This window comes from Hippoglossus hippoglossus, chromosome 17 (assembly GCF_009819705.1).
Source record: "Hippoglossus hippoglossus isolate fHipHip1 chromosome 17, fHipHip1.pri, whole genome shotgun sequence".
NCBI classification, from domain to species: Eukaryota; Metazoa; Chordata; class Actinopteri; order Pleuronectiformes; family Pleuronectidae; genus Hippoglossus; species Hippoglossus hippoglossus.
This window is the reverse complement of record NC_047167.1, coordinates 392781-405635: the sequence shown is the minus strand read 5'-3', so window position 1 is coordinate 405635 and position 12855 is coordinate 392781. Positions and strand designations below refer to the sequence as shown.

The 12855-nt window shown below is 40.4% G+C and overlaps 1 protein-coding gene across 2 annotated transcripts in view; it reads left to right on the top strand.

The window, feature by feature from the left end:
* LOC117777780 (epidermal retinol dehydrogenase 2-like) overlaps positions 1-12855 on the top strand; it is a 54928-nt gene that overhangs the window by 26800 nt on the left and 15273 nt on the right. For both annotated transcript variants that reach the window (XM_034612740.1, XM_034612741.1), the window contains exon 6: positions 2672-2797. In XM_034612740.1, the coding sequence (XP_034468631.1) occupies positions 2672-2797 (126 nt within the window). The remainder of the gene's footprint in view (positions 1-2671; positions 2798-12855) is intronic.

Here is a 12855-nt window from a genome sequence, read left to right as displayed (position 1 = left end):
TCTTGCTCATGTTAATGCGTCGCAAACATTTAGACTCCATTGTTTTCACATCACTGGACAGTTTACCTCTACGCTCAAAATATATATTAACGTGTTCTGTGATCTTTGCCATCACGTAAATTGGCTATGAGCAAAGGTCTTCATGCATGAGTTGCGAAAATGCATGAAACATCAATAACCGTATGTAGGCAGAACCATAATAGAGGACTATCTCTCATAATGTTCAAGTAGCTTACACATCCCATTGTTAACAGTTACATTACTTTATTTTTCAGGTATAAAATTTACAGGCAAAGATTCATATGCTATAATTTTTTATTCAAATATCGGGAACCCACAATTGACCTTAGTTATTCTGGATAATTAGATACCTGGTTAGATTGAGGGTGGGTAGGGCTGTCATTCAAATTATGGGATGTCACCATCGCTAATGAAATGCACGAAAAATAATAGCAAAATGCATTTGTTTTCCATGTCCAACAGGTCCAAAGCAAGGCACATAGAGGACTTTGACTGAGGGTGTAAAACAGTACTTTTTCACAGCTGCTTGTCAGGTGGTAGAAGTTGGGATTAATTGCTTCTGAAATTGATTAAATCTCTGTAAATGTCTGCTAATTGCTGCAAAACTAATGACATTTCCTTCAGTTTGTGTATTAATTGGTACATGTCAGCATGCTAACATTCTAGTTAGATAAGAATGTGGTAAACATGATACCTGCTAAACACCTTCATGTTGGCACTGTCGTGGTGAGCATGCTAGGATGGTGAAAGCATTTAGTACAGTACAGAGCTGCTAACACAGTAGCAAGTCTGTTGAGTGTTGTAGAGTGTTGTTCATCTATGCAGCCAGTACACACACTTGAGAGCAGTATTCACATGATAAATGATCCTGGTAAAATAAACAACTTGACACTGGTGAGCTTGTTTAAAGGGTCTGCTTAAAAATTGCCTATATTTATCCCAAATACAAAATCAGCAGTATCCCAAATGCGAAATCAGCCGTTTGAGTTTCCCTCTGCTCCCTGGCTGTGGCCAGCTTCACCCCTCCTCCTTCAGTACAAGTACCAGCACTATTACATTTTTTTCATGATAATGCTATGATTTACCAGCAGATTTTCAATATAAGAAATATGCAGATATGGAGAAGTCAGTAAGGTTGAAATAGTACTGTTCCTGGTAATGGATTTTTTCACTCTTTATTGTGTGTCTTCTCTTTGAGGCGTAATCATAATAATGGTTACTTTGTTTGGAAATTGGCTATTTGCACTTCCTGTTTGCAATGTACCCATGGATGTACAGACACTCATCACTGGAATATTTAGAAACTGAAGACGGGCTTGATTCCCAAGGAGCTTAATTTTCTCCGATTTTAGTGCACATAGCTTGTTGATGGATGGTTCTTGTAGAAAATGGAAACCTCTTTAGGCTGCTTTTAGACATGCACTGAACTACGCACATACTCTTTCCACCTGGCCTCCTACTATAAAGTCCGTAAAAACTCAGGATAATTTGATGTTTGAGTGCAGCAGGGGATCCTCTGCTGGATTTACCACAAGGGTACTTCCTGACTGAATAATGCGGAGGATTTAATGCTGTTGTGAACGCATCTGTGCATGTGTGAAAGGCAAACTGCGGGTAAACTCCGTAGCCAATTCTCTGTATTTTACCCGCAGATCATGTCTGAAAATGGCTTAAGTGTAAGTGTATGTTTGACAGTTTGCACTCTAATGCTGTGTTCACACCAAATGCGATGAGATTACATACAAAGTTATCAAAATACCAAAAAGGATGAAGTACGGCATTACACTTCTCAACCTTGAGCTTGTTCAAAGTGGCCTGTTTGTGTGCCTGTTCCTCTTTCATTGGGAGGGACACTTTTGAAATTTTACGTTTTCCCATATGTTTTAACAATTTTAGAGCGTGGAGGAATCTGTATTATAATCAAGATAATGGTGCATTTCATTTTCTATTATGCATCATATCCCCTATGTGCATGTGTCAGCTTTGTTTTGTTTGCCAGATGAGTCAATATGGAAATTGAATGCAGTTTGAAGCCCCATCTTTACAAAGTGGATGAAGGATTTTAGTCATGGGATGCAAGTTATCAGAACACAAACTGAGCCAATGTTAGTGGCATTTCAGCTCGCAGCCCCTGAGAGACGTCCTGTATCCAACAAAAGCATTGGAGAAATGCTGAAGTCATGAAGCTGCTTTATTCAGTGTTTTAACTTGATCAGCAGGTCTGTTTGTTTTTGAGAGTGGCAGACCGGTCAGGATAATTCAGCTTCTGAACACTGTAGCAATCTTGACTGGGAAAAGCTGACTGTAATGACAGCACCTCCCATGATCCCACACTACTACACTGTGTCACTAATCTCTGTTTCATGTTAATGTTTTTAAATGAGACACCCAAGATTAATTGGGTAAAACTACTGTGGGCTTGGCAAAAACGCTAATGTTGTTGCACAGTCTTTGTTAAATTCACAAAACATTCAAGTGGCAAAATCAAGATCATTGCATGTATACATATTTTTCAGTAATACCATTTTAAATAGATTTACAAAGAGACATTTCTTGCTAGACAAATGGGGAACTTCTACTATTTGGTAAGTTCTTTGCTACTGTTAGTAGTTGTGCTTTTTTTCTTAATGCTTTTTCTTGTCCCCATCAGGTGGCCAAGGCTGCTGCCCATCTTGAATCCAGACTATGTAGTGAAGAAGATCATCCATGCTGTGCTCACAGACCAAGCGTACCTGCTGCTGCCCAAGACGTTGTACCTCATCACTGCTCTCAAGAGGTTAGTGTCCATCTTTTCTGTTCCTCTCAACACACTGAGTCGCTCACTGTATAGCTACCAAGTCCACACTGCAGTCATTACCCTGGTAATGAATGTGACTGACTGACTACCAACTTTAGTTCAGTTTCTGAATCAATGCTTCCACATTGTTCACACCTGTACTTTAAGTTGTACCAAACTTGTTATCAGATCACCTGAGAGGGATGTTAAAACCAGGTCTCAACAGGGTCTCAGACCCAGCCGGGTTGTGAGCCCTAATTCTTTATGGCTTGTTACCAGCCATTTTGCCATGATCTCATTTAGTCACACTATTCCAAGATGTTTCTAAAGCACGTATCACCAACAAGTGTTCCCTGGGCCAAAACTTGCTCTCCAGCAATAGTATCTGGACCGTCAGATAATTTAATGAAAATATTGGACTGAAACAAACACTTCCGGGCGCTGATCTCCATCTTGGAAGCAACATTCATAGAATCACTTTATCTTAAGCAATATTGCAGACAAAGTAAAAGCGCAAGTCCCTCTCAATTTAAAAATTGTTTTGTAAATTGAGGCCTCTGACATGGCTCTGACATTGAAAGTGATTGTGAAGTATGGAAAATGATAACACAACACAATTTGAAATACAAAAATTAGGGTAAATTAGGCTCCAAAGCATATCAAAGAAGAAGTTAGTTATTCTTAAAATACACATGTATTCACAATATGGAAAAGGTCAAATAGATCATTAAGAGCACTCAGTAGAGCAGTCCACTTAGCTTTCTGTAACACTGCCTCAAATTCCAGATACATTTTAATATTAATTTCATGATTTAGCCTTTGTTAATGTTCTGACCTTTTTAGAACTATCTATTGGCTGGAAAAAAACTGGCCCATAGCCAATCTTATTTGCCAGTCCAAACACGTAGGAGAAACTACGATGGCCTTCAGGTAACAGAAATGTTAAGTCCCTCTTACCTAGTGCTATTGTTAGGTTTGTGTTCTGGGCTGCTGTAGAAACATGAAAGTGCAACATGTTGGACCATCAGCTGTTGATCTTATCGACTTCACACTTAGCAAGTGTATATTCAATGGCCGGAGGAAGTGCAGTGTCAAATTTACTGCAATTCAGACATGTTATAAGTTCAATAATAATAATAATTGAATAAACAGACAAACAGCGCCTTGCAGTGAGTGGGGGTGCAGCTTAACAAAGTTTGCGACTCCAGGGTTTGAGCGGTCGTCCTCTAACCAGAAGGTCGGCAGTTCGATTCCAGTCTTCCCCATTCCGCATGCCGAAGTGTCCTTGGGCAATATACTGGACCCCAAATGGCCCCTTCTCTTAGAAAAAGTGCTGCACAAAGATGCACTGTATGAATGTGTGTGAATGGGTGAATGTAAAACTGTGACAGTGACAGCATATTGTACAACTGTTTGAAGAGGACTCACTAATGATTAGGAATAATTCTGAAGTAGAAGTCTGTCTGTCTGTCTGTCTTGCATTCAGGTCATTATAAACTTAATTACTTACCTAATTATGAATATTATATTGTATTACTGTTGATTAATACCCCTTAATCCTACACTGGACCTTTAATGTAGAAAACAACTAGTAATGATACATGCCTGTAAATATTCATTTCCCAACTAAAATTATTTAGCATGTGAATAATTATAAAAAAGTTAGGTTGAAAAAAGTTTTGGGTTTTCGATTATAGAACACAAATTCAGTCTTGGTATTCCCACTCCCTGAACTGAAACTCGGCTGAAGGGTGTATATTCCTCATGATCCCTGGATGAGCTGTCACTGTAACAAATAGACATAAGTCAGTTTCGAATTCTTGATATTCTAAAACACTTTTTATTGACCCCTAAGTCTTTTGATTTGATCTACAGTTCAACTTTAACAATTAACTTGCTGGGCCTGATTCCAACAGTATAAGTTGCTGACTAACACTCAGTTGCATATCGTACCAGATCACCGAAGTTACATCGAGCAAGAACAGACGATTTTTACCCATGTACAGCTTAACATTGACTCAGTGATTAGCCTGTACCATGTTTCACAGACAACATGTAGGTGGGGTGAAGTCATTCAATGGCTCTCTCCAAGTGAACTCCAGTTTGGATGCAGCAAACAGGGTGGAGGATGACTCATTCCCACATTTTCCATTCACCAGGGTTCTGAGTTTGCTTTCCCAGGGTTTGGTGTGTTAGCCTTGTAACAACAAGTGGTCTTGTAATGGTTGCATGCCCTGCCCATGAATTCCACTTGCTGCACATGTTGTACGTTTTTTATTGAGCTAGGTCACAGAGGTGCTGATTAAATGCTGAGGTGCATTTTCAGCTCGGACATCAACACTGTGTGGGTGTGGGTGTGGCTGTGGGTGTGGCTGTGGCTGTGGGTGTGGGTGTGGCTGTGGGTGTGGCTGTGGGTGTGGCTGTGGCTGTGGGTGTGGGTGTGGGTGTTTTTTTTATCAGTGTTCCTCAAGCCAGTGTAGTTCATATTTGACAAATCTTGTCAGAGTGTTTGAGTTTGGTCTCTTAACAAATTGAATAATTTTGTGTTTGTGCTGTTCAGGCTCCAACTGTAGCTCATTGTGAAACTTTGTGAGTTATTTGCTGTTTAAATACAACCCTTCCCATAAGAGCACTCGTATAACTGAAGCTGGTGTTATGGCTAACTGATAACACTCTGACAGCGCTTGTAGCTGAATTGCAGTGGGTTGCGGATTGTTTACTTTCAAGTTAAACTTTCTCCTTTTCTCATACACTGTGTGGACTGCATGGATAACTCCATTACTGATGGTTTTAAAACATTCAGTTTCTGCCTGCCAAAGTTTTTTGACCAACAAATACTTTTATAAATGTCTTCATCCACTAACATTCAGTATTATTAGTTTGCCACTCACTATCAGTATCACTGGGGCTGTAATACTCGATGTATAGAAGACCATTTTAATTTTCTATACTGCTTATCTTTGAGGGTTGCAGCGGGAGTGGAGCCTGCCTCATATTGGGCGAGAGGTCGGGTACACCCTTGACAGGTCGCCAGTCTGCATGCAAACATCACACAGAAATGCCAGACATTACAGAGAAAAACAAACAAACAACACTGTGCCCCCCACATAGAAATTGTATTGTGTACAACATCCTCTAGATGATGTGTGAGGAATTTGATTTTCACTAAACCCAGTGTCAGTGGCAGAACAATGAATCTACCTGTTTTCTCCACTGCCCCAGTACATTAGACAGATACTTGATCTTAATGAATTAAAATCTGCTGCCTGCAGAAAGTCAAATTTGAACACTTTATTTATTTATTTCCTGTCCCTCCGTCATCCTCCTCAGTGTTCTGCAGTGGAAGCTCACCTCCCTCCTCACCTCTTACCTGGGATTGTCAGTGGAAGCAGGCTGTCGAATTCACCTCAGTCTGCACTACAAAATGCACTAACACAGTCAGAAATCAAAACAATACACCAACTAGATGTAAAGCACCTATACTGTCTGGGCACTGCAATTACTGTTAACATTTTATTTAGTGATGAGAAATGGGTCATCACATTGTATCATAGTCTTACTTATTTTGTGGTTGTAAAAGCATAATTTTCCCTGACACCATGCAAAACCTTGTTTTGTTTTGCGTATGCTGGGGGGTTATTTATCACACTTAAGGCCTTATGTTACTGTTGTTGGCCATCATTCCTATTAGTTATTGTGCATGGTAAGGTAATTACTGAGATCTGGGGAACCCAGTTTGTGAAGAAGCCACATTTATTAATTCATCCACAGCAGTTTATATAGGTGAAAGCACTTCATTTGTAAGTACAACTGGATATGAGAGCTCCTAAAATCTCTCTGCAGACATTGAGGCTGTCGCTTAAAATCCACTGCAGCAGGCCGTGGCACAGTCCTGTCTGAGCTTTTGCACAACATTTTGTCCTGAACAGATAATCATGTCTCCCAAACAAAGATGGAAGCAAATGTGTAACTTGCTTACCATAACACGACTATGGCAGTCAAATTATAGCACCGTCCAAAGTTGTAAATTAGAGAAATTTATACGATTATAAGCCAGGAAGGTTGTAGTACAATGGAATGATGATATTTTTCTTGAGGAAATTATATCTCATACGTTCATAGCTGCAGGTGATGTCATCGTGACGAGAGTTACTAGTTTGAAAGGCTGTCTGCTATTTTCCATTCTGCTTTTCCAGTACAACCTAAATAACTTCCAGTCTGTTAAGATTCAAACACTAAAATCTACTTAATTAGTGTGCCTTGTTAATCAGTTGGCTCTGCAAATGCAAACATAGAAAAGTATTTCATAAAGATTATGTATTTTGTCATTCATTGGAATATTGTAAGATTTATGATTAAAAATCAATTGTCATCTCATCAGCACAGGAGTAAATCTGAAGCGGTATCCCAGTAAAACAAAATACCACGGTATGAAAATCTGGCCATCGTATCATGTACAGTTGTTTATTACTGCTATTGAAAAATAAAGAAGAGAGAGTCTTACATGCAAGTCCTAGACTGTCTGTCAATCTCTGCACCGAGCCACCACACACCACACTCATGGTGAGGAATTGACAGAAGTGAGACGGATCATTTCCTCCCTGACAGTAGAAAACATGTGACGGCATTTGTCATATTATTTGTTTTTTACAAACCAAACTGTCAGATATTTTGCTGGTGTATGTTGCTCAACAAGGAAATAATAATAATACTAATAATCATAGGAGGAGGTTGTTCCATACCTGTGGAACCCTAACAATGCCCTACCTGCCTCTGTATCTAGTCTTGCCCTGGGTACCCATAGTAACAGATTGTTAAGCAGAATAATAATAATGATAATAATAAGGGGTGAGAGGGTCTGCTAAGTAAATTAGTACAAGGCAATTCAATGATTTAAAAACATTTTAAAGAGAATGAGTGTAATGTAATGGCTGTGTTTGCACAAGGTGGAGGCAGTTGATTGATTTCTGGAGTAGCTTGGCAAATAGAGAGTTGCAGTAATCTAGATAGCTGGAGACTAAGGCAGAATCCCATTTAACCCCTTCTCCCTACCCCAGGGGTCGGCAACCCGTGGCTCCGGAGCCGCATGCGGCTCTTCATCCCCTCTGCAGTGGCTCCCTGTACAGTGTTGCGTTCAATGAACAGCGTTCGAATCAATTTTCATATGATGAACGTTTACGTTCATCATATGTTAAGTAACATTACTTCTATACGCTGATTAAATCAAGTGCATTGTGTATCTTCAAAGAGGGGGGGATGTAACATTATATTATGTGAAAGTACGGGATTATCATGCAGAATTTGGTGATTCGCAAGGTATGCTGGGTAATTCTCATAGCTTTGGTTTGAAGTGTGGGTCTGAAAAATCCCAGTTTTGAGGACTTGGCCCTCCCCCTTCGTCCCACAAGTATTGGGACAGGTCTTAGAGGTAATTGGTAAGGTGTTTGGGCCAAAGGCATTATTGGGAATTTGTGCATTATTGAATGAAAGGAGCTATCTAATCTTGGCAATAATCCTTATTATCAAAGATTTCTACCAAATTTCTGGCCTCATGGGTGCACTGCAAACCCTGGGAAACTAATGCCAGAAATTCACAATCCCTGTGTGCTTTAGGTCCAACATCATCACTTTAGTTTTGTCTAAATTGGGCATTAAAAAGTTGGGAGACATCCACGACTTTGTGGCAGTGAGAAAAGTTGTCACTGAGGCAAAGGCCGATGGAATTATGGATATGTAAATGTTTGTATTGTCTGCATAAATATTGAAAGAAATGTTAAATTTACGAATAACTTGACTCAATGGTAAAATGGAAATTTGAAAACAATAAAGGGCCAAGAAAAGAACCTTGAGGAACGCTACAGGTAATATTTGCCTGGTTAGAGGACACATTACCAACAGAAACGGAGAAGGTTCCACCACACAGATAAGATTTGAACCAGTCTAATAAAGTCACTTTCACATCCACTTAATTATCAAGCCGATCAAATAAATTAGCTGTGATCAGCTGTATCAAAAGCAGCTGAAAGATCGAGCATTAATGCTGCTCGATCAGGTCTGAGCTCGGTAGAAAGTGTACCTGTGCAAGCAGAACTATACGTCTTCAAGAAATTAAAAATCAAAGAAAAAGTTATCAAAATCCTTCTTGGTGAGCTCAAACTGCTGATGAGTTGTGTCATTTGTTCCCTCGTGAACTCCCACTTGGTTTGTGGATGAGGGGAGTGAGCACAACAGCCCAAGGAGCTTACCAAAGATGACGAGGACTTTGGCTCCGGGGAAGCTATGAGTGACTGCATTGAAGAAGTGTACTTTCCTAATTTGGAATCCTACTATAAGTGTTGCCGGGAGTAGAGGGGGCGAGAAGACACCTGTGGGATCTCATAGCAGGAGAAAGCCCAATCTGCTTCCACACTGTGTGTGGAATCCACAGGATACGGGTAACGAGCAGGTGAGCGATGTGACTATAGACCTGAATGAAGTATTCCCTCCCCGCACAGGGTAGGGAAGAAATCCCTAGTATCTGAGCACAGCCTCTTTCAGGATGCTAAGTGATGTGGGCCGCTGAGTCTGTTTTTTCATTTATCGATGTGTTACACAAGCACTGATATCCATTGGTGGGAGGGGGACAAAAAGTAAATGTCAAATGGTCTGTATTGGTATTGTAATGGACTTTGGTTGCTTTGGTCAGATTTTTCCCTGACCAAAAGCTTCCCTCAATAAGTGAACATTAAACAGATGTGTGGATGCACATGTAGGAAGTCTTTATTTGGTGAGCATTGATATTTTTGTTTCAGACTTCAGCCATAATAAGATTTTGGAACAAACACTTTCCTTCATTATTGATTAATATCTTGAACACATTTCATGTCAATATGTCACATTCCTTTGCATTTTCTTATTAAAGAGAAATTGTGTTTGAGTGTTCGATATAACAATTTTTTGAGATCATCATGTCAGAAAACTCTTCTGTTTCTGTTACTGTTTTCACTCTTTGCTCAACATAGTGAAAAAGCCTGGTTGACACTCTGCCTGCTAACATTGACTCACATTCTCAAGCATCACCACAAATTGATAAATCCCACATTCTGTTTTGAAACGGTTATGGGCACAGTTATGACACAACTGTGTGTAGGCAGTTTTGATAAATGTGGAAACGTGACCTGAAGCCATCGCAACTGGGCTTTTTCTATGACTTGATCATGTGCAGTGACTCACTGAGTGGTGTCAGGGCAGTGCGGAACATTTTCAATTTCACTTCACTTCTAAAAGCATTTCCCTTTAGTCTATTTCTCTTCCCCGAATGCCCTCCATTTGTTTACCTCGTTATCGTTATACACATTTAGTAAAGTGTCTGCTGACTCTCTGCTGTTGTGATCGAGTTCAGGTCCAAGTTCATTTATTTATACAGCCTTTTATCACAAGCAGGGGCTTTAAAGAGGGAAATAAACAATGGAAGGAGCCAAGAAGAGGAAATTAAAATCAGCCTACCCAGATCAAATGAATCACACACAAACACAGGACAAAAAAATGGAAATCTCTACATGAGGGAACAAATGTGAGGAAGCGTGAATAGTCAGAGAGGGATCCCTGAGGCTGTGCACAGAGAAGGAGCTGGGCAGAACACTGAAAGTATATGGAAATAAAAATCTAATGTTGAATCGATGTAGAACGTTGTCTGGTACTGGTGGCTGTAAGACAGCAGCATCCATAATTAATGTTAATAGGAGAAGAGAACTCTCTTGGTCTCTCTCTGTTGTCTCTGCCCCTCTCTTCCCCCTCCCCCCCCCCCCCCCCCCCCTCTCTTCTCTCTTTCCAGCAACTTGTCCTCTCTTTACCACTTTACTTTGCTCACTTTAACCAGTAGAGGCAAATTGCTGCCTCATTCACCAGCGTGCGGAGAAAATGTTCTTACTCTGTGCACAAAATAAGTGCTTGCACAAAAACGCCACCTCCCTTGCTGCCAACATTGCTGCAACAACATGCTTGTGTAGATACACAACTCTTGATGTATACTGCACAACATCAGGAGAATACGTCCTCTTCTCACTCAGAAGGCGGCGCAGGTTCTGGTCCAGGCTCTTGTCATCTCACGCCTCCACTACTGCAACTCCCTCCTTGCCTGCTAGTGCCATCCATCATCAACTCTAGTGTTTATATTTATAAATGTTAGCTTTTTTGAGGTAAATTATACTTACATGATTCTTGCTGTTCTGGGTTTGTACCCGCATGGTTGAATGCACTTATTTTAAGTCACTTTGGATAAAAGCGTCAGCTAAATGTTATGTAATGTAATTCAAGGTTCCAATTTTGTTCTTACCACCTTGCATATGTTTGTGAATCAGAATTATTCTAAATAGACAGGCGCGTGTCCGCTCTCTCCAATTAGCATACTGCCACGCCTCTATTTAACCATATAAGGACTTTTGGTGTATTATGAAGAGAACGGTGTGCTGAACAGAGAAGTTGATGTTATAAGAGAGAAAAGGTAAAACACAGAAGAATTTCACAACAGCAGAAATTGAAAAAATTGTGTTGGAGGTGGAAGCCACAAAAGACACACTTTTCTGTAGCGTGTCCTCCTGAGTGGCAATGTTTAAAAAGATGATCTGCTGCAATAACTGAGGCGGAGAATGTCTCCTGAGGAGAAAAAAATGGTTTGACATCAAAGGTAATGCCAAAATACGAATCAAAGACAAGATAAAAAAAAAATAAGGAAACATAAATTAATATTATATTCCTGTTTGTGCACAGCTTCCCTGTCAAACAAATACTGATTGAAAAAAAAACGTAATATCAGGTCAGGAGCCTGGATTTAGTCTCTACCCTCCCTCCCTCCACGTCTCCTGCACAGTGCTCAGCACTAGACTGTTATGTTCGTGTTTTGAAGGATGAGGCTTAGTTTAAGTCCCAATGTAACTTTACACCATTATCACACCGTTATCACACCATGCCTTCAGCAACATACATGTGCATCTTAGTGTCTTACTCTAATGTTTCCTGCGTCTTTAATTACTCCTATTTAACAACTGTTGTCACCTAGTGGATGCAATAGCATCGGATCACAACATAGACCTGTGGACATTTCTCCATTCTTAGATGCGCTGCGATGTGGATGCGGACTCCACTGAATAATTAGAACCGCCGCTGCTTCAGGACAGACGCACATTAAAGGTCTGGTCGTCCTGTGTCAGACTCTCTGTCGGAGTCTTTCCTCCTCACCCCCCCTCTGACCTGCGCTCACTTTACACTTTAACAATAAAGACCATCACTGATCACAAGTTATTAGGACACGTACAGGACTGACGTTTACTTTGTGTTAGTTTCGATTCGCTCTAGAGTTTATGAGACAAATGTTTATACCTGCTACAGGGTTAAAGTGACCGAAACAATCCGGAGTCATGATTTGACATCATCGATTAATAACTAAATACATGCAGGGCTCCAGACTGCGACCAAATAGTCACATTTTGTGACTATTTTTGGAGGCAGCGCGAGTAAACTTTACAACTACTCGCACCGCTGCCACTTGCAAATATGCCCCCGTTTTTTGTTAAAATCATCATTGCTCTCACATGAAATACCAGGAGCAAGCGAACCATTTTGTGTGTGTGCTCTTCTTCAGACTGAGGGCGGGGTGGAGTCTATATACCCACACACACATACAGGCCCCAGGGCCCCGCCCCCACTCACTCATACACAATGATCAGAGCAGAAGCAGCTGTCGGTTTGTACCGAGCTGGAGTTTCTGTGTCCTCCTGACCTGCTCTCACTTGAACTAATAAACACTAACACTCAACACTAGTTATTAGGACCTGATCAGTACTTCGAGTTAACTTAGTGTTTGTTTGATTCGTTCCAGTACAACACCCCAGACTCGGTGTTAAAGTGACCGGAGCGACACTGATTCATGATCCGACACCATCGATTAATAACTAAATATATGATCATACGTTTGTCATCTCAATCATAACCATTCCATCCTGTTTACTGAGCTGGTTACATAAACCAAGAGCCAAATGTTTAATATTTATTCAAGAGCAATCTTTGTTAACAGAGCCAGA